The sequence below is a fragment of the Xyrauchen texanus genome, chromosome 31 (assembly GCF_025860055.1).
Source record: "Xyrauchen texanus isolate HMW12.3.18 chromosome 31, RBS_HiC_50CHRs, whole genome shotgun sequence".
Lineage (NCBI taxonomy): Eukaryota > Metazoa > Chordata > Actinopteri > Cypriniformes > Catostomidae > Xyrauchen > Xyrauchen texanus.
This window is the reverse complement of record NC_068306.1, coordinates 8757672-8784934: the sequence shown is the minus strand read 5'-3', so window position 1 is coordinate 8784934 and position 27263 is coordinate 8757672. Positions and strand designations below refer to the sequence as shown.

At 38.0% G+C, this 27263-nt stretch overlaps 1 protein-coding gene across 1 annotated transcript; it reads right to left on the bottom strand.

The window, feature by feature from the left end:
* Window positions 1-1483: 1483 nt before the first annotated feature.
* LOC127624831 (nuclear receptor subfamily 5 group A member 2-like) lies at window positions 1484-27117 on the bottom strand. Its single transcript, XM_052099782.1, has 7 exons — window positions 27016-27117; window positions 26499-26640; window positions 24720-25276; window positions 24546-24677; window positions 7502-7621; window positions 7276-7423; window positions 1484-1737 (listed from the first exon to the last, which is right to left on the bottom strand). The coding sequence occupies exons 1-7, from the start codon at window positions 27115-27117 to the stop codon at window positions 1484-1486; spliced, it is 1455 nt and encodes a 484-aa protein (XP_051955742.1).
* Window positions 27118-27263: the final 146 nt, after the last annotated feature.

Genomic DNA, 27263 nt, shown 5'->3' with positions numbered 1-27263 from the left:
ATGAAAATACAGTACATATACTGTAAATGAAAATATGGTACATATGCTGTAAATGAAAATACAGTACATATGCTGTAAATGACAATACTGTAAATGAAAATACAGTACATATACTGTAAATGAAAATACAGTACATATGCTGTAAATGAAAATACGGTACATATACTGTAAATGAAAATACAGTACATATGCTGTAAATGACAATACGGTACATATACTGTAAATGAAAATACAGTACATATGCTGTAAATGAAAATACAGTACATATGCTGTAAATGACAATACGGTACATATACTGTAAATGAAAATACAGTACATATACTGTAAATGAAAATACGTTACATATACTGTAAATGAAAATACAGTACATATGCTGTAAATGACAATACGGTACATATACTGTAAATGAAAATACAGTACATATACTGTAAATGAAAATACAGTACATATGCTGTAAATGAAAATACGGTACATTTACAGCATATGTACTGTAAATGAAAATACAGTACATATGCTGTAAATGAAAATACGGTACATATACTGTAAATGAAAATACAGTAATATTACTGTAAATGTCAATACAATAATCATCCAGCTGCCAGTAAGTTACAGTAAAAATTACAGCAAACTTTTTACAGCGTAGGCAACTCAGTAGGTTTGGAACAAGAGCTAATATGTATGTGTAGGAAATGTTTTGTGTTGGAAATGGGGGATTATAGGGCTACTCCCTTTCAATGAATCCACTCAGACAATGGTCTGTTCTCTCTTTCTTTCTGTTTAGCTTTAAAGGGAGATTTAATGGAGGCTAGTTTACTAGCCATTGAGCCCCTTTGAGAAAATCATTTCATTTGTGCTTAAATTTGTTATGTTTTTCTTGAAATAATAAGGAGAGATTCTACTTTTTTTCTTCTGGTTTTGTTTCACCCACACTGTGATGATGCGTTGCACCTTATTTAGCAGCATAAATCTAGCATTACAATTTGTAATTATTTATTGTAAATTTATAACATTATTATTTGTGATATATTACCCTGGCATTTATATTAAAAAAATAAAATAAAATTAAAATGAAGAAAACACTAGTCCACACTGCTGCAATGGGGTTTCAAATAGAGCTGCAGAGGCAGTGACAGAAAATTTGGCATCTTTCTCTCTTTCAATACAGTTTGTAAGAGGGCCCAAATGTTTCAGTGTGTACATGTGTGCATGCATGTATGTGAGTGTGTAACGAAAGGAGAAAGGCACATTAAAATCTGTTACTCCATTAAATATTGAAATATTACACAGTCATAAACACTGGCATCTTCTCTCCTCACTCTCTGTCTCTCTTGGAAACACAGTGCCATGTTAGATGAGGATTTCTGCATGTGAGAGATGAAATCGACCACTCACATACTGCTGCAAAACATATAATCGCTAACAGACACTAGTTGCAGTGTCATCTGTGAAGTAATCTGGCCTGTTTTGTGTGTTCATGTGTGTATCAGATGCAGGTTCTCTTGGCGTACAGCATTTCGATGAGCAGGTTGTTGGACGGCACCTCTCCACTCAGGTGTTTGTAGCACAGGTAGTCTTCAGCTTGCACACTCAAAACTCTGAGCTCGGGAAGGCGCAACAGAATGTGGTTGAACCTGTCCTGGAATTGTGGATACACACACAGTGTGTATTCCAACAATGCTTCATTCACCTGCTTATACACACTCTCAATGTGAGGTTGGTTCTCCAACAGTTTTACATCTGCAAAGAGAGAGAGAGAAAATGGATGGTAGACATCTCACAAAACATTTGCACAACTTTAGCATGTGGTATTTCAGCGCAAACCCCTGTGTCTAAAGGCTGCGGTGTACTGACGCGTTCACCACATGCGCACTATGACTGTTTGATGATACTAGTAGCTACAGTCAATGGCAGGAGGATATTGAAGTCCTTTTTTTACTCTAAATCTCCACTTTAACTTTAACTTTCAGATGTGAAAGTGAAACTAAACAGGCACCACATGAGACTTTCAGTTGTAAAAGTGAAAGTGGAGATTTAGTATAAAAAAAAAGACAAAACACGTAGGCATTTTTGCACTTTTCAGTCGCACACAATAAGGCCACTTTTCAGCAGTACACAAAAGGTTTGCTTTTTAGCTTCACTACACATAAACTCTGTTGGCTTTTCAGCTCAACACACAAACAGCTTCATGCATCTCTCTCTCTCTCTCTCTCTCTCTGTCTGCCGCTTATCTTCCCGGCCTCGCTCTGCCCAGACGCCACTCGGCTCCGCCCTGCTCCCCTCAACTATAACTTTAAAATGCAAAATGACATTATGGTAAATGGTCTGCACTTACAGTATATAGCGCCTTTTTAACCTTAACGGTATTCAAAGCGCTTTACACTGTGACTCATTCACCCATTCACACACACATTCATACTCCAATGGCGGCAGAGCTGGTATGTAAGGTGCTAGCCTGCCATTGGGAGCAACTTGGGGTTCAGTGTCTTGCCCAAGGACACTTCGGCATGTGGAGTCATGTGGGCCGGGATTCGAACCACCAACCCTGCGATTAGTGTTATATAGTGTCTTATTCCTGTTATGTAATTAACATTTATTTATTAACATTAATTGTACTAGTTTAAGAGACTACTGAAAAACACATATCCACCGACCACTTATCCGAATAGCCTATTAGAGGAACGCATCCCTCCATGCCGAATCTCAAAAATATGCTGAACCCAAAGAGCAACTAAATGCTCCCAGAAGGCACATAACTGAACAATATCTCGCATTTGATTAATCACAAGTACCTGAGTGTGGCCGCGCAACTAGTTGCATTATAGAAGTAACATAATCGTGACACTGACAACACGTCCACAGCTACCCGCTAAGCTCGAGCACCCGAGATTTGACAATAAGAAAGCAGACATCAGATTCATTGTATATGTCCTTTGTTGCGACACTTGCAAATTAAAATTTGTCATCGCATTTATAATTTTTTATTGCAAGAGCAAGCAAAACTGTCACACCATGCAGCCCAAGATTTTGTGACATTACCAGATTTGTGTAATTCCTTTAGTGAATCAGGTGCAAAAACAATGCAGAGAATGCGTGTAAATAAACCACATATCAGTGGGTGCAATTTATTCTTTCCAAGTTTCCCCTAGAGTCTTATTAAAGACCGCTTGAGTGGAAAATGGATTCTCAAGCACTTCTGAATGTACACATACACACCCACAGAACTGCTGATGCCCTCAGGCACTCTTATTATGAAAAGAAGCTTTTGTTGGCAGCCGCAAGCTCTAAATTGCTTTTACTTAAGGGAATGCAAACAATAAAAGAACATTTTCTCCTTAAGCTGAGAAAGAGAGGGGACACAGCAGCATGGACCAATATAGGGTCAATCTATTAAACTTCTATTGAGGCAGAGTGTTGCTACAGATGGCGTGTGTGTGGGAACGGAGTCCAGCTCCCAGCCTTTGTATACAGGACTGATTCAGAAGGCTTTCATTTTAATTAAGCCCATTACCTAGTTACAACAAAACACAGTGACACTCAGAGCAAAGCAGTGACAAATAACCAATACAACTGCATCATCGTTAGCACGGCTCGAAATCAATGCAATATTAATCTTTTGAGAAGTTAATTAGCCTCGGTCAAATCCCAGCGAGGGAAATATATAGGTACGTTCAATAAGACAGGGTGACTGGCGCCACCACAAAAGCAATGAAAATATATTTTATATTAAACTATTAAAATATCATCAAAAGTGTTGAAGGGAGAGAGACAGAGAGAGAGAGACAGACAGACAGAGGCACATGGACATTTCCACCTCTTCCTCGAAGTCGTTTGGCCTCTGGAATAATGAACTAAAACTTCAAAGAACGTATTAACAGAAACATTATAATTGCAGAGATGGCGAGTAAGGTTGTCATTTCATCCAAAAAAATCATGTGCAATAATGCAGCTAAGGGGTTTGAAATCTGATTATCCACTACAAAAAGAAGTGTAAGCATTACACTTGAAATATGAACAAGCTTTTCAAGATACACTCCAAGGTTATTTTAGTAAACTAAAACGAAAACTATTGATTAAAACATATTTTCATAAACTGAAATATTTTTTTTTCTATCAAAAATAAATGATCGTTTTCATAATGAACGAGCTCTTATCACATGGCGGAAAAATCTGACCCGTGTTTGAGATGTTTATCTTAAAGAAGCAATATATAAAATTGACATCAAGAGTTTATAATGGGTACTGCAGTCCAAACTCAAAATATTGGAGAGAGTTGTGTCTCCCGCCCCCTCCTCCCCAGACTCAAAGCTCACGCGGGTTGCCAGGTTGAGGACACGCAACAGGAATGAGCAAACTGACAGTGGCAAGCGACGAGCCTTACACTGTAAAGCTGCGCTCACACTGCCAGCTACTTTGTCGCTACATGTCGCCAGTGGCTGGCGGTTAGGTCGCTAGTGGTGTGTATGGAGTCTAAACAGCACTGTTTCTCTACAGTTAATATTATTATTAAAATATTAGGATCACGTGAGCTCTACCATCTTCTCTCGTATTGGCAGTTGCTCCAGAATGTCGCTCTTCATTTGTGTAAAGTTAAACATTTCTCAACTTTGTCACGTTACTGGACACGCCCACATCCGGTCGCCAACGGTTGCCATCGCTTGTGTTGCCGGAAGTCGCCAGCTCTCATTGAAAATGAATGGTATGAGGTTGTTTTGTCGCTGCGTGTCGCTGGCAGTGTGAACGCAGCTTAAGTTGATCAGCTAATGTATATGTTTGTAATGTTTTTATTGTTTGCAATTTTGAAACTAGCTCAAGTGGATCTTTTATAACTCTTGTCAATGTTAGCTAGATGTATCGCTGTGTTTGCCCACTAACATGTTTCAAATCTGGCAACCCGGGTTGTCAAAATACTATTGGGAAATGGGCAGTGGGTGGGATCACACAGGCCAAAACACAAACAGAAATTCCATCCCGGAACGGACAATTCAAATAGAATATACTGGCTGTAGCATTGTTGTCGCTGTCATAACGTGGCGGCCCATTTCAGCTTATCGTGGCACAGTTTCACGGCCGGCCCACAAGGACAATTCCCGAACGTCCCATTGGCCAGTCCGCACCTGATTCCATTCATAGAATGAAGCAGAAAGCATAATATTTCTAGAATATGCAGTATTTGCACCCTTTTTTTTTTGTTTTGTTTTTTGGTATTTTGGATCATTACTGCGGCCTCTGGTTTCCTGGTTGAATGGATAATATACTATATTCAGTCCCACCAGGATTTCTATCACAATTGTGTCACAAAATGACTGAATTTTCTTCAAATTGTTTTTTTTGCTGCATTTTTGCAAGCTCACAAATGATCATTATACACATCTGTAATTCTGTTAATTACATTATAAATGCAATTACATGTAATTATTTTAGTGCACAATAACTTAAAATGCTGTTAGCAGCAAAAAGAAGAAGAAAAGAAATACAGAATTACACACACACACACACACACACACATACAAACACACACACTTATATATACATACACGTATGATTATACATTTAGATGAATACTGTGGATACTGGAAGTTAAATATTCTGCCTCAGACAATGCAAGAAATCTTAAGGATAAAATAGACATGCAATATACTTGCTAATTACAAACACAAATGAGGAGACAATAATAATGCATATTGCAACTATTATATTGTCTGATTTATGGCCATACAAAGAAATACAATTAGAGTTCATATATTTGAGAATGTATGTACAAATATAAATTCCACAAGTGTTTCATATATATTACATATATATATATATATATATATATATATATATATATATAAATGCAATTTTTGTTATATTTTTATATTTTATATATTTATATATTTTTGTAAATAAAGTTGTATACATGTATACATGTGATCAGTAAAAAACATTTATGAACATTTATTTTCAACAAAATGTTCAGCATAAATTGACATTTTTAGATTTGTAGCCTACTGTATTAAGCACTTCAAATTCTAATCAAATTTTTCTACACACCTAATGGGGATTTTAACTAGTGAATGTTAGGGATTCTAAGTATAAACCCATTTTTTGTGTCTCATCCGCAGCACTCAGGGCGAAGATTGGTGGAATTTGCAAAATCCAAGAAGGGCTGTATAGTTAATGGACGAGCATGGATTTCAAGATTATACGAGACACATATCATATCGTATGCAGTAAATGTAAGCATAGGCTACACTGGCGGCCAAAATTTTGATTGATTTTGCTGTTTCGGAGTGGAATTGGTACTTTAAAATGTCAACAAAGTGGCATTCAACTGATCACAAAGTATAGTCGGGACATTACTGATGTAAAAAACAGCACCATAACTATTTGAAAAGAGTCAATTTTGATCAAATCTAGACAGGCCCCATTTCCAGCAGCATCACTCCCACACCTTATCCTTGAGTAATCATGCTAAATTGCTAATTTGGTACAAGAAAATCACTTGCTATTATGTCAAACACAGCTGAAAGATATTTGGTTCATTAAATGAAGCTTAACGTTGTCTTTGTGTTTGAGTTGCCTCAGTATGCAATAGACTGGTATGTCTCAAGGTCAATATTAGGTCAAAAATGGCAAAAAGGAAACAGCTTTCTCTAGAAACTCATCATTCAATCATTGTTTTGAGGAATGAAGTCTATACAATGCTCGAAAATGCCCAAAAACTGAAGATTTCATACAAAAGGTGTAACTACAGAAAGACAAAGGACAACTGGCTCTAACAAGGACAGAAAGAGACGTAGAAGGCCAGATGTACAACTAAACAAGAGGATACATGTCATCCGCTGACAGCTTCATTGAATTCTACCCGCTCAACACCAGTTTCATGTACAACAGTAAAGAGAAGACTCAGGAGGTCTTATGGGAAGAATTGCAAATAAATAGCCACTTTTGAAACAGAAAAACAAAAAGAAAAGTTTAGAGTGGGGAAAGAAACAGACATTGGGCAACAGATAATTGGAAAAGAGTGTTACGGATCTGAACCCCATTGAGCTTTTGTGGGATCAGTTAGACTGTAAGGCGCGTGAGAAGTGCCCGACAAGACAGTCACATCTATGACAAGTGCTACAGGAAGTGTGGGGTGAAAGGTCACCGGAGTATCTGGACAAACTGACAGCTGGAATGTCAAGAATCTGCATAATTTCTCACTTAAAATAATCTTGATTTTAGTAGTCCACTCGAATAATGTGAATATCTTAAGCAGGACTGTGTATATGTGTGCTTGTGCTTTCTAACCAGGATTAAAGAGGATGAGGTGTTTGAGACAGGCGGTTTCTCTGCGGTCAAGCTGAAGCTCTTGTAAATGGTTCACCAGCTCCTGACTCCTCTGTATCATCCCACTCAGTCTGAACCCTGCCTGGGCCAGTAGGGATGCAAGCTCAACCTGATACATACACATACTTCATATGAAATGTATTAATTAAGAGCAGTATATGTGCATATACTGTGTGTGCGTGTGTACCTCTTGTCCAGTAATGAGAAGCACACTGTCCTCTTTGCCATGTTGCAACTGTCTGGCGATATAGTCCAGCACAAGGAGTTCACTCCAACAGTTATGCACCAACTTCATCTGATCTCCTACCTATTTGGCAGAGAGAGCGAGAGAGAGAGAGAGATTTTTTTTATTACAATATTTACATATCAAAACCAATAACACAAAATGATCAAACAATAACCATTTTAAAACACAATAAAATCAACTTACCCAAAAGGGGAAACAAAAATCTTTGTAAAGGGATCAATGGAAAGGAGGAGGCGAGAACCGGCTTGACGATATATTTTAGTGAGAAACTTAAAACAAGGACACACACACATGACGGACATGTCCGTAAACGATCTCTCTCTCCCGTACGATCCTCTGCAGTCGCCCTTGATCCCTCTCGGGGGGCTTGATTAGCTAATACGGGACCGGGTGTATAGGATCACGACCCGGCCCCGCCCTCCGCCCTGCCACACTCTTCTTCAACAATTTCACAAATGATCCCATTTAAGCACCAAATTGCCTCAAAAGATAAAATTTTATGCATTAATCTATAATAATGATAATCAATCAAAATTCTAGATTTTACTAATTTTACAAAAACAGCATCGGTATAGCAAACGACATCTCACAAGATAAGTCCATTCGTGAGCCAAAGACTGATGTTCTTGTAGTAACCAAAACAGGGAAGATACATTGCTTTCCCTGCTTGTTTTAAATAAAGACCAGACTTTAAACAAGTTGCGATAAAAGACTGGGGAATCACATTTTATTATTTGAGGATCCAACCAGAATAAAGCTTTATCCAGTCGTAATCCTTCAATACTTCGAAGAATTGCACTGGCAGAACCCATCCAACTTAACTCTTCAGAGCACCTTAAAAGTCTTTGTACATATTGCAGATGAAACGCAGCCGTTCTGCTCTGCAAGTGTATCAAACCAAGTCCCCCTTCAGCTTTAGACAGGTACAAAACACTTTTTGGTATGCAATGCAGTTTGTACCAGAAAAAGTCAATTCAAATCGACTGGATCATCATTAATACTTCAACTGGGGGATCTATGCAGACTAATTGGTGCCAAAATGCAGAGGGTACCAGATTATTAATAATCCAGATGCGTCCTTTATAAGACATTTTAGGAAGTAAAAACCTCCACTTATCCAGTTGCCCTTTACTTTTTCAATAGTACCTTCAAAATAATTTTTCACAACATTTTCATCTCCTAAAAAAACTCCAGAATATTTGAATCCATCTATGGTCCATTTTAACCCATCAGCAAGCCTTGGTTCCGTTTTTAACCATTTTCCAACTAATATGGATTCACTTTTTTCCAGTTCACCTTTGCAGAAGACAGAATTTTTAAATCATCTAAAATCTTCAACATCACACTGACATTAGAATCACTGCTTAAAACAATAACATCTTCAGTGTAAGCTGATTTTTTATAAGTATTATTACAATTTGGCATACACAGTCCACACACATTAGCTTTTGGCTAAGGTATACAACATGCCTGACAGTGCACGGCCTTATCTTACACCCCTATACACCCTAAACAGAGAACGTAAGTCACCATTAATCTTTAATATACTCTCAACACCACAATACATACCATTTTACCATAGAAATAAAATCAGAATTAAATCCAAAGGCTTCTAAAACATTCCATAAATAAATATGTTCTCTTGATCAATTGATATCAATCCAAAATCTAAATCAAAATGTTTTCCATAGTCTAAAATGTCTCAAATAAATGAGACATTATCAAAAATTCTTCTTCCTAGCACACAATATGACTGATCTGGATGAACAATAGATTCAGTAATTTTTTTTAAGGCTTTAGAAATGATTTTATAGTCACTGCATAACAAACTTACTGGCCTCCAATTTTAAACATCATTTAGATCTCCTTTTTTTGGTAATAATAATTGCTCTACAGCAGCTTTGTGGCAGTTGTCCATTTACCAAGTTAGGAGTGTGTGGCAGGGCGCAGGGCGGAGGGCGGGGCCGGGTCGTGATCATACACACCCGGTCCCGTATTAGGCTAATCAAGCCTCTGAGGTTTTAAGGCCGAATGCAGAGTATCGTCTGGGAGAGAGAGATCGTTACTGGACATGTCCGTTGCATGTGTGTGTGTTTGTGTCTTCTTTTAAGTTTATCATTAAACCTATTATTTATATTGAAAAGCCGGTTCTCGCCTCCTCCTTTCCATTGATCCCTTTACAGAGTGGTAGTGGTGTAGTGGTCTAAGCACATAACTGGTAATCTGGTAATCAGAAGAATGCTGGTTCAAGCCCCGCAGCCACCACCATTGTGTCCTTGAGCAAGGCACTTAACTCCAGGTTGCTCCAGGGGGATTGTCCCTGTAATAAGGGCTCTGTAAGTTGCTTTGGATAAAAGCGTCTGCCAAATGCATAAATGTAAAATTCTCTTTAAAAACTGCTACCAATTCTGGACCAAAAAGATTGATAAAATTCTACCATAATGCCTGGTGCTTTTCCACTCTCCATTATTTTAAGAGCATCTTCTAGCTCTCTTAAACTCAGGGTTTTACTTATTTATTCGTTAACATCTTTGGTTACTTGTGGTACATTTTCAAAAACCCAAAATGTTCATCTTTTGCCTCTGAAATTGTATTTCTATACAGGTCTTTGTAGAATTGTATGGCTCTTTTTCTGATTTCTAAAGGATTTGACAACAAGACTACAGTTTCAAACTTCAAAGCATGAATACATTTTTCTGTCCATTCTTCTTTTCTAGGTTAAAAAAGGATTTTGAAGGAGCAACCAATAAATCAGCACTTTGAAACAGGGATCTAACCTTGTGTTGTGAAACCTAATATATCAGCTAATCGATTATTTTTCTTTTTAATGTTTTCTAAAAGTGACATCTTTTATGGAGTCGGCAAGCCCTTGTAACCTCATTAAATCTTCTGCCAACACACTCAATGACTCGTTTATGTCTCTTGTAGCATTGCGAGTATATTGCTGATAAAACTGTTTGATTTGTACTTTCATAAAATCCCACCACTGCTGCAATGTCAAGAAAGAAGATTTCATAGCTTTGGAATTATTCCAGAACTCTTAAAAATGTCTTTAAAAAAGAATCACACAATAATTTATTATTAAAATACCAATAGGCACTTTTTGATTTTATATGATTTTTTGCCACAACACATTTTATCAAACTATGATCAGAGAAACTAACTGGGATTATTGAGCATTCCTTAAACATACTTAGTTGATGCTTAAAACAATAAAATATGTCAAGCCTTGCAATATTCCAAAATACTCTTTATTTTGCAGCTAATTCTGCACAATTGTAAACTTGAATAAACGTGAATCACTAAAATATCTGGAATTATTCTTTAAAAAAAATATCCCCAGAAAAATGTCTGTGGACCGGTGATTGTCTTACCTTTTTCGCCCCTCATGAGTTTGCATCCCTGTAAATTGTTGTGGCATTGCATGAACAAATCTACAAATTAGAAAAGAAGCAAATTTGTTGTTTTTTCATCACCCATTGAGTGCTCTTGCCTCCTGTGACCTCACACAGTGTAGCCAACCAATGTGACTTTTTTTTTTTTTTTTTTTGCATAGCCTGTTTTCAAACATTACAATTAAACACGCTACTAAGACGGACAGAAAACATGAACAATTCTTGAAAAGGACAAATGACTGAGGAATGGGAAGTATAATAATCTGCTGGATTCCAGCCTTGATGAAGCACCCCAGATCATCACTGATCCTCCACCTGGTCATCTAATGGTTAGAAGGATTGGTGATGATCTGGGGGTGCTTCAGCAAGGCTGGAATTGAGCAGATTCATCTTTGTGAAGGATGCATGAATCAAGCCACATACCAGGTTATCCTGGAAGAAAAGTCTCCATATGACATCACAGTGATTCCTGTCTCAAAGAGCTAGTAATGAGTACTCTATTCAGTGCCTGATTAAAAATCTTACAAATTCACTTTATGGTAAATGCCGTTTTACTATGTAAATATGACATTTAATGTCTTTTAGGCATGATATTGTATGTGTGAATTAGATGTGTAACTCAAGTGTTCCTCATTATTTGACATACAAATCACAATAATGGTGACAACCAAAAACAACATATTAAGAATAAGATGAGCTCTGAATAATCACAAAATAACAAATAAATGCAAGTTTACAAAAATACAATAACAGTAGTGTAAATAAAATTGGCAAACAGTAAAGCTATGAGCAGTACATAGTCATTTGCAGGGAGCTAAAGTGCGGCCTGCTGAATAATGCTCACGCCTGATACAAATGCATTAAATCAATTATGAAAAATATTACTTTGTGGCTATTTGAGTCTTTGAGGTTTACTTTGTTTAAAGAACAGCAGAAACAGTGATTGTCAAAGCATTGGGCTTTTCACTTTTTCTCAAGAAGAATCTGGGGAAGGAATTAAAACACTGCAGATATAAAGACACAATAAACTCACATAGAGGGAAAATATGAGCAAATAATATACAAAGATATACACTTTAGGAGGTATGTTTATTTTTTACATCTATTTATATTTGTTTATATTTATATATGTACACCGATCAGCCACAACATTGAAACCACCTGCCTAATATTGTTTAGGTCCTCCTCGTGCCGCCAAAACAGCACCAACCCGCATCTCAGAATTGCATTTTGAGATTATATTTTTCTCACCACAATTGTACAGAGTGGTTATCCGAGTTACCATAGACTTTGTCAGTTCAAACCAGTCTGGCCATTCTCTGTTGACCTCTCTCATCAACAAGGTGTTTCTGTCCACAGAACTGCCGCTCACTGGATGTTTTTTGTTTTTGGCACCATTCAGAGAAAATTCTAGAGACTGAAAATCCCAGGAGATCAACAGTTACAGAAATACTCAAACATGCCCGTCTGGCACCAACAAACATCCATGCGATTGTTTAATCAGCCAATTGTGTGGCAGCAGTGCAGTGCATAAAATCATGCAGATACGGGTCAGAAGCTTCAGTTAATGTTCACATCAACCATCAGAATTGGGAAAAATGTGATCTCAGTGATTTGGACCATGGTATGATTGTTGCAGACAGATGGGCATGTTTGAGTATTTCTGTAACTGCTGATGTCCTGGGACTTTCACACACAACAGTCTCTAGAATTTACTCCGAATGGTTCCAGAAACAAAAAAACAAAAAACAAAAAAACATCCAGTGAGTGGCAGTTCTGCAGATGGAAATGCCTTGTTGATGGCAGGTGGTTTTAATGTTGTGGCTGATTAGTGTACATATTTTGGCCAACTTTTTTATTTGCACAGTTATGTGGGTACTTGAAATGAAATTTTAAGCATTGTCATCAGTGTCTCGCTGTGTGACACTTTCTTAATCTAATTACTATCTAAGAACATTTTATGATCTTGTACAGCTATAAATACATATAAAAAATATATATAATTTTTACACTTGTTGTTTCCACAACCTCATATTAATTAAGACAATAGTTTATTTGCACTTCTAGAAAAAATATTTCACATTTAAGGTTCTGCTCTAGGTCACTAATAAAATGTAAGCAATTTTGTGACATTGACCATGGTAACTTCTTTGAAGAAAAGTCTTTTCTATCATTGAAGCACACAAGAAGCTATTTTGAAATTTCTCAGATAATGTTGGGATAACATGAATCATCAGGTTTAACTTTTACAGTCCATGCCAGCTCAAGTGCATGCTGTCATTAAAGCAAAACATATACAACATACTGTATATATATATACATATATATATATCAGTGTAGTGCTATATGAATACAGTATGTCAGTGTGCCTCATGCACTCATGCACATACGGATGCATATTTTTTAAAAGAAGCCTCACCCACACAAAATTTCCAGTGAGCTTGCCGTTTTTCCCCTGTCAACACAATAGCATTCACTCATAAAATGTAACAGAATGGACTGCACCGATTCATTCAAATGAGCAGAGATGTAGATCGCTGTCCATTCAAAGATCTGCAATAGCAGACAGCTATTGTACTTATTCAGGGTCCAGTTTAGCAGGTTTAATTGGACTGAAAATGGTCAGTAATGTGGATGATATAGTTCTACAGCTTAAATCAGCTCACTGTTGCATATTTCACAGTTGACCCCGCAGTAGCCTAATGGGCTGGTGGCACAATTAACTGCGGGCAAAGCATGCAGATTTTTAAAGCTCATATAATGCTCCATCACTCCCTTTATGACATTCTCCCGTTGCCATGACGAGAGATTGTACAGCACATTCCGCACACAGTGACGGAAGCTGGAATCGGTATGTTGATATGCAGGTACACAATGTGCTATAACACAGACAAAAATGCACTCGCAAAAACACACACAAGATCAAACAAGGAACAGAAAACCAAAGAATTGGAGGTATCTAGCCAAATGTCGTTATTGAATACAGTACCATACTGCTAACATAAACATACCATTTAAATTATAAAGAAAGACGTAATGTTCCTAGAGATATTTACATTTACATTTATGCATTTGGCAGATGCTTTTATCCAAAGCGATTTACAGAGCCCTTATTACAGGGACAATCCCCCCGGAGCAACTTCGAGTTAAGTGCCTTGCTCAAGGACACAATGTTGTTGGCTGTGGGGATCGAACTGACAACCTTCTGATTACCAGTAATGTGCTTTAGACCACTACACCATAAAAGTAATGATTGTCTAGTTCTCGCACAACATACTGTATGTTAGATACTAAATGTTGTTCCTGACATTTACAATTCAACAAATGTAATTTAAAGCTTTGCCATTTGCTATAATGTTCCAAATATAGACATAAAGTTTGTTTACCCATGGAAACTTGGGAAATGCTAATAAATGTTGTGACATTGATGTTTATGTATGCTTTTTCTCTGGCTATGTTTGGAATGGAATGCTAGCGCAATGCATACTGCGCAGAACAAACGTCATACATGGTATATACTAGTAAATGTTTGCTATTCTGAACGAGACTTCTGTCCTCTGAAGTCAGCCCATTTGCGGCCATCTTGGGTTGCTGTTGACCCAACACAGCCTCATGACAACTCGTAATAATTTGTATGGAATAAGGAAATCGTAAGATATCCTACAAATTGGCTTGTATGAAAAGGTATGTCATTTAGTCCAATAAAGACCAACCAATCAACAAACAGAATATCAAATCAATACACTACAAGCATCAACTTTTAGCTAGCCTCCTATCCAATGCTTTATTTTAAGAAATAAAATGTCAGTGAACAAATTCGGTTACTCATTCCATATTTATTCATGCAATACTAATGATTGCTTTGTCATTAACCTGTAATACATCACCGTTGTCCTATTTTCCTTCTTCTATGGTACACAAAAGTTATTTTTCTATTAAAATCATGGTAATGTTTAGGGTTTGGGTAAGGAGTTAGACTTTATAGTAAGGTTTAGTTTTGGGATGTCAGTGTAATTTAGGCAGAAACTGTGATGATGTATGTTTTTGTATGTTTGCCAGTCATGATTTTCACAAGCAAATGAGCTTTGTGGCAAACTCTTCATTCTCGCCAATGGTTTGATGCAGGTTCACCCCTAAATGGAAGCGCAGCGTAGTTCTAGCGGGAAGACTAGCAGCTGTACATCATCACTTCATTAGCTGGGTAATTCCTAGCCAATCGCATGTAATCGCATGCCATTGCTTTATAAGTCTGCTCACAATCTATCACATTGCTGTTTCAGTGTGCTAACACTGCAACCTCCACCACCCCACCACCACCAGTTGAGTCCCGTCCCGCACAGGGGGTAGGCTCCTCGCCCCTGCCTCCTATCTCCGGCAGGATATGACGTTCCTACGCCAAAGAGAGAGACATTACATTTCTGTTTTATATTCATCAAATGAATGGCATCTTAAACTTCACTCAAGCCTGCATGTCTTCCCGATAGAACAGTAAAGAGCTGCAAACATTTGTGGCTAATCACATACACATTTGCATGTGAAAATAATGAGAGGGAATCTTGCAGCAGGTTTTTCAGAGTTTTACATTTTTTGTAAGGGCAGTTCTATCAATAAAAATGACAAAAAGTCAAAACAGATTAAAATTATAAGTATTAGACGCAGGGGCGAAAATGTCATAAAAATGTTGGGGGGGACAATAAACACAACAATTCTCAAAAGCAATTTTTGAAGGGGACACCAAGGTTTTTTTTGTTGTTGCCCCGTTTGCATTTGTATTATTTTATTTCTTAAACAATTATTTTAAGGATATATCATTATATTATATACAATACACATATTTTAATGATATTTTAGGGGGGGACAACCCTCAGATAGGGGGGTCCTGACCCCCCCGACCCCCCCTGCGATTTCCGCCTATGATTAGACGTACAACTTACTACCATTTTTCAGTTTGTCCTCTGCAGTGCCAATCTAAGTGCTGTTTAAAGATGCTTTTGGAGAGTGTCGAACGCCCTCGGCACCCTAGTGTGGCTATTATGTGGGACCGAGAGAGTGCTTTGCTCTGAAAAAATTATGAGTAAAACAAGACCCTTGTCCTTTTCTCAGCAAAAGCTGTTGACTCAGAAATCACACACAGACACATTCAGCTTCTGCACTTGAAAGCAACAAATGACTCCCTGTCAGTGTTTCATGTATTTTGTAACACTTGGTTCATCGGTGATTATACCTGCCTGCTGCCCAAGACTTCCACAACACAGCCTTTATTCTTCAAGCTATCTCGTTCTCTGTAATGTACCTCTTCTTAATATCACTGAGTAGTCCTGAATCTTTTTGTGTTGTAGAAAGAAAATGGCATAAATATCCACTTGTGTGTACAAATATGGACAAACTACTATCACACCATAGAGGGTAGAGGCCATTACCATGTTTGTAAGTTCATACTTAAATAATACTAATACTTTGTTGTGGTATATACAGTAGTAGCCTATGTATACAGTATAGAACAGAACATACTGCATAGAATATTCTGCAATGCATTGCGCTTGAATGAGTAGGAAGTTATGTCATCTCTTTAATGCATTATTTGACTGGATGGCTGAAAGTAAAAACAAAAATATAATAATAATAAAGAGAACTGAATTAAAAATGTAAATAACCATTTTGATTTCCAAGTTGATAACGCCCATGCAACGTGATGAGGTCATGTGAAAACAATGTTCGCAATTTTTTATTGTGGAATAATAGTTACTATTTCACTTACTATTTAGTAGACAATATTGGTGCATTCCAGTAATGTCAGAATGACAGATTTATGAGTTGATTGCACATGAACGCCTCATCAAAGTCGTAATTATGAGGGGGAAACTCTGGATACTCTTTGAGCAACGACTTTCTGATTTGGGGCCGTCTCTATTTAAGAATCATGGTAGAAGCTAATTGTTATTGGTAATAATTCAGTTTTGTCTCTGTAATGGGAGTCAAATGATAGATAGTTGTGCAATGGGTATAAACCTCAAGAGGTGCACTAGCGACTGACGATAGGGGCTGTAGTCTTTAGCCTCCATGTTAGTGCACCCGCCTCCCACACCAGAGACAGTTACCTGGACAGGTGTGCTCACAAGAGTTCGAGCCCAGTATAGCACAGGTAGAACAGGAGTATCACAATGGTTCCGTAACCCAGAGGGGAGTGAGGTTTAGGGGGGTGAGTGTAACGGTTTCCAGCAGGTAGACAGATGTGCAGTATGTAGACCTCACTCCCCTCATCTAAAGTGGCACACTAGTGACTGATGTTAGAGGCTATATCCTTTAGCGTCCTTGTTAGCATGCCCACCTCCCACACCGACGACCCGGTTCGAATCCCGCTCAGAGCTGAGTCTAGCAGGACTGGTTACTGTTTAGTGTTTTTGTACTGTTAATGAAGAATAACAAGCTTGCCAGAAAATAACACTAATTTTAGCTGGTTTATGAAGTGACTGGCTTTTGCAATAAAACTAAATTTCCCATCATCATATGTAGCCACATGGGAATGATAAACTAGATAAAGCATTAATTACACACCTAATGTGTGACTTTTACTTCCTTTTGTTGCATCGGTGTTTAAACAGCTTCCTGTCTTCGCTAGTATGCAAAAAATATGAAATTGCAAATAAAATTTGCATCTAGAAAATAAAAACAGTTCTATCGGGAAGACTTGAGTGAAGTTTGAGATGCCATTTACTTGATAGATGTAAAACGGGAGGTGATGTCTCTCTCTTTGGCGTAGGCCCCGTCCGGCAGTCCGAGGTAGTTGTACCCGGAACCGTCATGTCCTGCCAGAGATAGGAGGCAGGGCGAGGAGCCTACCCCCCTGCGGGACAGGGCTCAACAGGTGGTGGTGGGGAGGTGGAGGTTGCAGTGTTAGCACACTGAAACAGTAATGTGATAGATTGTGAGCGGACTTATAAAGCAATGGCTTACATGCGATTGACTAGGCGTTACCCAGCTAATGATGTGATGATGTGCACCTGCTGGTCGTCCCGCTAGAACTACGCTCCACTTCCATTTATTTTGCATTTTAATTGCATTTTGTCTGAAAATGTCTTCACATATGGCAGTTCAATCAAATATTAAGTCTAGAATGAGATGTTGAAAATCAAACTGTATTTAATATTCCTCAGACTTAAAATGGAAAGTTGAGTGCATTGTGTAATACAATATGATTTTCTGTATAGTGTGCTGTTGGTTGTAGACTTGGATGTTCACACCCCATCCAAAAAACAAACTAAATTGTTTTATCTCGGGCCTAAGAGTCAAATACACACTCTGAATGAGTGTGTGATCAAGTGTGTAGTTTGTCTAAGCACTGAATATATTTGTCTTCAGAGGGTAAATAAACAGTTCACTTCCGGAATATGTGTGGGTGTAGTGTGTGTGAGTTTGTGTGAGCACACCTGTCCCGGTAACAGTGTGAATTGGAAACTATCCATCAGCACAGACAGAGGAAGTGATGATTGAATTTGTACACTCTGTAGCATCCCAACTTAGTAGCCTATCTTCCGTTGCTAGTTCAAAAGATGTGCACAACCCTCTGTTATTAAATAAAAAGCAACAATTCAGAACCAGTAATGATGATGAAGCTTGGGCTGTTTCCAACAAGTCATTGGAGATACAAGGATGTGTAGTATGTGTGTGTTTGAGAGAGAGAGAGAGAGACTGAGCTTGAGCGACTTCCTACGTCAGTCGTGACTCCCAATCAATAGTTTAGTGTTAGTCAGCTTGCTGAAGATAATGGGAATTTTGAGCAAATACATCCCTATTTTCTCTGTGTAAAAATAGCCGTCCGAGCAGGGATCCCCCCGAGAATTTTGTGGCAGCCGGTGTGCAAAAGTCATTCAGTATAGAAACCGTTCTCTCCTCCTTGATTACATCTCACAAAGCAGAAACTCCGGTATCAAGTGCCCTGAGTATGTGTGATTTCTCCATCGGATGTGTCTCTCAGCTGTGATAAACCTTAATGCTGAAGCTGTTTCCAGGTGTAGTGTAGTAGTAATCTGAGCAATCATGGAGTGAGAGACAATGACAATGTTGATGATAAAGAAACCGCTCGCTGACTGATGTGCGCTGACTCAATGCACTTCAAACTTTACTGGCTCATAACACATACAAATTGTCTTTAGTCACCACCTTCTGGCTTAAATCTTTAATGTCACCGGAAAAATTGAAAAGACACACATCTAGTTCTTTTACACATCTGCGCCGCTCTTACACTTTAGTTTAGAACACATCGCACACAAGCGGAGTGAAAAAACAGTGAAGTGTCAGAGTGCTGATGGTGCGAGACATCAGTACTCATGGATTGTCTCTCTTCCAATCAGATTTGAGAACCAGAACTAACTGTTGTATAATACGTTTTAAATTAGAAGCCTCATTTCTGTGCTTTCCAATTCAGTCAGTTGACCTTACGTTTAATGTAGTCTGCCGTAATAGCTTTGGGTGACCACAAGCGGGTGATATAACATATCTAAGTTATCGTCTAGAGGTATCGTCACCTCTGTCACCCCTACATTTGTGCAGCTTGTGTTTGGCATGGTGCTTCATTGTGGGTGATATTATGGGGAAAGGGCAAAAGAAGCGAAGTTCAGAATCATTTCGTATTTTGGGTTGATGGATCTGGCCAATAACTGGATAAATAAAAAAAAGTGTGTAAAAAGTGCAAGGCAGAATTGCCATACTCCGTGAGCACAACCACTCATTTCCCACATAAGCAAATATCATGGCGAATGGCAGGGTTGTGCAGTGAAAGGCAGTAAACGGTACCTACAATTGCAGAAGCTTTCAACCCTAGGAAAAGATTATCATTTGATTTGGCACAGGCCAAGATGCTAACAAATTGTCGGAGAGATGCAGCCGCTTAACATGGTGGTGAGTCCCTTTTTGAAACATGTTAGAGGAAATGAAACCGGAATTGAAGTTACCCTGCCGCTTACGCTTTACTAACATATGTATGAAGAGACAAAGACTGGGCATCACTCTTACAACAGACTCCTGGCCCTCACAAGCTACCGACGAATACCGGTAAGGCTTTGCAGTAGATATGTTAATGATTCGATGTGTTAATGAGTAACCCTATTTATATCTGCAAATATACAGATATAGATTGATAATCATCTGGAAAATTGACTGATTGCATGAAAAGGCTTTGATCCACAGCATGCCTGCTTGGCACTGTATAGTAACACAACATTACTTGTTGTAAGGGATATAAATCTTAAAGGGACATTCCTTTACTAGTGAAGCAGTATTTTTGAGAATTGAGAACGGCCTAATATCAAGTCTAATAGATGGGATATTTTGTCATTGCAGTTTTTTGTCCACCCATTGCAGTACATAGTTAGTAAATAACAAAAGAAACAAGTGCTATGAAATTAAAATTCTGTACAAGCATTTTAGGCAGCTGATCCAAACTGTTATTCATTAGGAAACTCTGAAATAGCTCAAATATCTCCAAACATGGGTGGCGGACTAAATCAAACTGATAACTCACTACAGAGGAGGAAAATGTATTGTTAAGTGCAATCAAAATTAATTAATTAATCAGAACAAACCAGTATTGCTACATTGCTGATCTGCTTTGCTTTAATTAAAAGAGGGGGGATCAGTCATATCAGAATTAACTACACTCTTAAAATAAAGCTTTTTCAATGATTCTTTACCAAGTCTTAGGTTCTGCACTTATCAACAAGCATTTTTGGCTTCAGGGCTTTAGTGTTGAGGCTTTATGGTTCTTAAAAAAAAGAAAAAGGTGAATGAACGCTGTAGAGGCGCTACAGCAACAGTTACTTTTATGCCCTTTGTCACGAACCCCGCTCCCTCGCTCCGCCCCCTCGAGCTTCCACGCTCGTTCCGCCCCCTCGAGCTCGCACGCTCTTTTTGCTCGCTCGAGCCCTCACGCCCACTTTGCTCCTACTCGCTCACATGCTCGTAGGCAATCTCCCTTCCTCGAGTTTCTCACACGTTTCCAATCCCCCAGAACATTATGACCACCTGCACTCGCGTCATCTGCACTCCTGCACATTAGTTTCACCTGCACTCGTCTCATCACCTGTCATGGTTTACACCTGCACTCGCCCCTATATATATCACTACCCTTTCGTCTCACGGTTGTTGGTTATTGTATTTAGTTTCCCGTGTCTTTGCCCCCGCTAGTCTCGTCTAGTTTTGATCCCCTCTTGAACTCCTCTTGATTACCCCCTTAGCTTGCCAGCTCCTCGTTCCCCTAGTACCCCTGTCTACTCCCTTTGTTAGTTTACCCGCCTCTCTTTGTTTACCCCGGCTTTGACCCTCGCTCCCCTCGACTACTCTCCCGGATTTGCCCCCTTTACTCTCTTTGATTCCCCGGCTTTTGACCCTACGCTTCCCTCGACAACTCTTCACTGGATTTGCCCGTTTGTACTTTTGCCTGCTTTTATTGTTGTCAATAAAAGCAGTTTTTGACTTACATTGTGACTGTCTCATCTTGTGTGTGTGTGTCCGGGTTACACCCTTTCATACATATCACAAGTAAAATGACAGATTATCAGTTAATAAACATATACTTTTCACAAAATGCAATCTGATGACATCAAAACACTTTTACTTGTGTCGTGGATTATTGAAGTCAAGAAAACTCTCGAAGTCAGGAGTTCCAGAGGTCAAAGGTTAGGCTATATTGAGCAAAACAACAAAACCTGAGATAACAGCTGTCCATCTGACTCTCTCATTCCAAACTCTAAATTTTATACCTTTCTGTTATCGTTTATGACCTCATAAGCACACCTCTCTTGTTATCTTAGCCAATGGGCATGCATTTCAACCTTTATCTGTCTGCCACCATTATTTATCAGATCCATCTAACTTCTTTCTAATGGTGGAATCCTGGCCATCAGTCTATATTTGTTAAAAACAACCTTTTAAATACATTTATTATGAAAGTACTGTATATATTTTATTTAAACAGAATAGAGTATTATAAACATAATAAAGTAGCTTGACTATTTGCTGTGTCATCCAGTGCTTGAGGAATGCCTTCTCCACTTTGTACCATTGTGTTTGTTACAGCTGAGCGCATCGTGTGTTTCTCACAGCATGGTCACGTAGGGCTTGAGAACGAGTCCTGAAGTGAGTCGACACGAGAGCCGAAAGTGTAGCATCACAAAATGATGTGGCGACTTCAGCTACTTCATAAGGCTATTGGTTAGTTTAAGGGTTTGGGGTTTTTGGGAGAAAATTGAACTGGCTTTCAGCAGCACATCATGGACATTTCATGATTGATGATACATAGGTTTTCTGTATATTGAGATCAGTATATTAGTTTAGAGAGTTTATAAAGCATCAACACATAGATGGTATTTTTAAAGAATAAAAAGCTCTTTGTGGAACTTAAAAAGGTCCTCCTATCAGGTTGTATAAGCTTTATTGATTGGAAACCAAACAGAGCAAATGTACACTGCAGAACACACATTCTCCCCTTATATGTACTGGAATGCTGTCGCTAACATGTGTGTATGTGTCTGCGTACGTGCGTGTGTGTGTGTGTGTGTGTGATGTGACTGTGTATCATTGTCAATTTGTCTATGTATATGTATGCTAGAATAATAGTCAACTTTATACTGTATCGTGTGTGTGTGTGTGTGTGTGTGTGTGTGTGTGTGTGTGTGTGTGTGTGGGCTTGTTTATGTGGTTTATGAGAACATTTTTTTAGGTTACAAATTAGTAATTACAAGGGTATTATGCTATAAATGTGGTTTATGAGGACATTTCTATTGTCCCCATAATTCAAATCGCTTAAAAATCATACTAAACAATGTTTTATTGAAAATGTAAAAATGCAGAAAGTTTTCTGTGAGGGTTAGGTTTAGGGGTAGGGTTAGGGTTAGGGTATAGAATCTATAGTTTGTACAGAATAAAAATCATTATGTCTATGGAGAGTCCTCATAAGGATAGCTGCACCAACATGTGTGTGTGTGTGTGTGTGTGGCATGCTGTAATGGTTGTGTGTATGCTGCATTGTCGGCAAGGTTTGGAAACACTACAGAGAGAAACAGGAACTTAGAATGGACAAAAGAAATGAGTGTATCCTCTGTTTACGTTAAGACAACAGACACTCAAGCGTTTATTTAAAGACCACTCCAGTACCACCAAGAACGCTTACTTACATACACCTGAACCTGCATGATGTTGACATTCCTCAACTCCTCAAATGCCTAATAGATTTTTTCATTTGCAGATAAGGAATGCAGCTGTCTTTATCTCACACGATCAGCTTTGAAAACCCATATTGTTGTGATGTCTAGGCGCTGCTGAGAAACAAAAGTATCCAGAATGCATCCTCAACAATAGAGATTTGAAATATTCACACATTTAATGAAATTATGAGAACATGTTAAAGGGATGGTTCATAGGGATGCACCGATATGAACATTGTTGCCCAATGATTTTACTCAGAGGTTACCCCATGTGCAACTTTGCTTCAGGAATTATGCTTTAAGATGTTCAACAGGAATAAAAACTATTTTATTGTTCTAACAATAAATGATTTCCATTGAACACTGATAAATCATATTTGACATATTCTAATAGAACATTATACAAATGCATATTATGCATTCACCATACTTTATTTTTTCATGCTTATGACTGATATGCTGATGGTTTTAATGTAGCCAATAACTGACTGGTAATATTAAGTGGCAGATATATCGGTGCATCCCTAAATGTTTATTAAAAGACATTATTTACCCACCCTGATGTTGTTCCAAATCAGTATCACACAGACTGTTAGTTAGTCTCAGGTACCTTTCACTTTCATTGCATCTTTTTTTTCCATACAATGAAAGTGAATGGTGACTGAGGCTGTTCTTCTTCCTCCAGCTCCTTTTGTTTTCCATAGAATACAGAAATGCATACAGGTTTGGAACAACAAAAGGTTGAGTAAATGATGACCCCTTTTTTTTTTTTTTTTTTTTTTGGGTGGCAAACTACCTCTTTAACCAACACAACCTCACTACCACATTGCATCAAATATGTATGCAACCAGACATTACCATGCATGCATAAATATGTATGCAACCAGACATTACCATGCATGCATTCACAAAACACCCAAAAAAATAAAAAATCACCAACTCGCATCATCAAACCATCATTAGAATCTAATTCTTCCAGTTATCTGACCCCTTTAGTTTAATGTGTAACCATATATGGACCCATAACAAGCAGAACAAGAATACTTTGAGAGAATACACCTGTTGATTACAACAGGCTGCGACTGTTTATCTGGAAGCACACACACATTCACAAGCTGCTCATATTCCTGTCTCATCCCTGTTCTTCCATGTCAGGATCATTTCATCATGCAAACATTGCTTTTGTGTGTGTGTGTGTGTGTGTGTGTGTGTGTTCACTGTAGAGGATTGCATGAGACATGGTGTGGATTCACTCCAGTTTCAGTGCTGACATTCACTTCCCTTTTGCATCTCAAAACAGATCTCTTTGTTCTCACTTATAAGTTAAAATACAATTTCAGTTCAAATTAGGAATTAAAAGGAATTCACTTCACTTCTGTTCACACTCACCTTGAGCTCCTTAAAGAAGATGCAGCTACGTGCCCACTCCACGATGGAGAAGAGCGTCTGATCAGCCATGTGGCACATCAGGCCGAAGGTGGAGAGCCGTTCTGGATTGGATGTGTGTCGCATGTTCTGATCCTGATTGTCTGGGGTACTCCGAGAGTTCTGCTCCAGGTGGGCCAGGTGGGCACTTATCTTGCGTTGCACCAGCAGCTCATCTTGCTCACAGCGAACAAACTCCAGAACCAGTGCTGGCACCATCAGGCCCGGTAGGGCCACGGGGGTGCTCGTTGACCCTCGTGACTGGTTAACATATGTATACCCTGGCACATATTCTGGCCAGCTGGCACTGGTGTACTGCTCTAAGCTTGTGTAGTGGTCTGGGTCCTCGGATTTGATGGCGCGGACAGGTAAGTGTGGGTATAAGTACTGTGTTGGCACTGGAGTATGGTCAGGAATGGGCACAGAAAAGCTCAGAGAGCTGGATGTGTACAGGCTGCGTTCATAATCGGAAGGAGCCACAGAGGTGCCGATGATTGGGTGTGGGTTTTTAGGAGCTGGGACAGAAAGTGCCATGTTGAAACTGTCAGTCTGGGGAGATGATTGCAAAGGGGGCGTGGCTTCCATGAAGCCACTAGCCCAGATGAGGGCTTTCTTCTTCTGCTTTAATTCCCGGTCTTGTTTGTACATTGGGCCAAATTTATTCCGCCCTCCTCGCATCCTATCTGCACGCACCGCTGTGAGCAAAAACCATGGAAATAAAATACAAAAATTACCATAAACTATTGAATATCACATTACACTTTATAATTAAAATGAATTAATACTATTATATTATTAATATTACAATTAATCTCACTAAATAAAAAGTTACATTTTATATAACTATTAATATAATAATTATTACAATCACTAAATCGTGCATGGTAATACACTCAAGATTTTTAGATATATATTTTTAATCCATTAAATTGAATTAAGTTATTTTAAATCAAATAAAATGAAATAAATTAAATATTTTAAGCTTTATTAATTACAATTTTGTTAAACAATACACATTTCAATTGGATGGAATTTTGTTATGAAATGTTGATAGGTTCATCATAAAAATTGTATATAATAATATTTTTTAGTTTATTATTATTATTATTAATAATAATAATAATAACGTATTATTATGATATCATATTTCAAATGAAAATAAATGATGCCCTTCAGGTTCTATATCATGTTCTATAAACAAAAATGTGCCATTTCTCTAAAATTCGTCCTTCTATTAACTCACGAACTAGTCAAAAATACCTCTATAGCCTGACTGATTTAAAGTAGAGCCTTCCTTAATGAATCTTTAACCTTGATCCGAAAAATAAAGCGCAGTAACGCATAGCTGCCTGCTGATAATAGCGACCTTGCAAGAAGCACAGCATTTTTTTTTCTTCACTTTTGATTGATTTCTTCTCGTCTTTTATATGCTTCTCTCTGAAACTATTCAAACAGCTGCTATGAAAATGTCATTCACTTTCTCTCTTATGATAAACCACGATAGCTCTTTATATAGCCTAATGCGCTAAGCGGCTTTCTTACAAAATAGGATTTTATAGGCAATTTTATAATCATAATTTTATTTTTCGATTAAAAGTTTGTCAATCCTGTCACAAGACTGTCTGCATATATTGCCTTTAATTACATTAATTCATATAGGCCTAATAATTTTTTTTTTTTTTTTTAAATAAAAGTAAGTTCTGTAAAATAATAAAATGAACCGGCTAATGCCTCTATAATTATTTAGAGGAACCTTATAAAAATGTAACATTTAAAATTAAACATTTAAACAATTTAATAATGAATCATTTAGTCTATACTCCTCTCATTTATGATTTTCATTACGTCAGCGATCATGGAATTCTCGGGATACCGGATAGAATTTTGCGTAAATGAGACTGAATATGTTCCACTCACCCTCCAGTCGCATCCCGACGTTGAGACATTTCTGGAAACGGCAGAACTGACACCGTTTCCGCTGGGTTTTATCAATCATACAGTCCTGACTCTCCGCACACGTGTACCGTTTATTATTCTGTACGGTCCTTTTAAAGAAGCCCTTTAAAATAATAATAATAATAATAATAATATTTGTAATAATAATAATACAAATACAGTTGGGCTATGGTTTGTTCCTATTTGTTCAAGTCTAAGAAAAATAAATAAAAAAAATACAAAAATAAAAATAGGCTTCATATATTTTTTCCCCCGCTATATTCCTGAGAGAACAATCTAGACTATATGTTTCAAATAGCCTATGAAACAAATACATAACAAATGTGTTCACAGTGACTGAAACAACAAAATACATAAAATAATTGAATACTTAAAATCTGAAAATATTACAAATTTAATTGTGCAGTTATTCCCCTTAAAAAAGTTAATTTAGATGTTGCTTAATGGCTGCATATTTTTATATAAGTTGATATAATACCTTGCAGCTCTCGCAGGTTAATAAACCATAATGATATCCAGAAACTTTATCCCCACACACCGGACACATCTCTTCCAAGTCCGTATCATAACTGTAGTCCATCCCGCCGTACGCCTGCTAAACACACACACACACACACACACACACACACACACACACACACACACACACACACACACACACACACACACACACACACACACACACACTTACATTAGTGTTCATATTTCAGGGAAATTACAAAAATA

Excerpts from the sequence above, each read along its gene's own strand:
- LOC127624831 (XM_052099782.1), bottom strand. The coding sequence starts at position 27,117 with ATGGACTACAGTTATGATACGGACTTGGAAGAGATGTGTCCGGTGTGT. Across the intron at positions 24,678-24,719 it reads GCAAGATAAGTGCCCACCTG|GATCAGAACATGCGACACAC; the intron begins GCCCACCTGGAG and ends CCAGACAATCAG. Across the intron at positions 1,738-7,275 it reads CCTCATCCTCTTTAATCCTG|ATGTAAAACTGTTGGAGAAC; the intron begins GTTAGAAAGCAC and ends CTCTCTTTGCAG.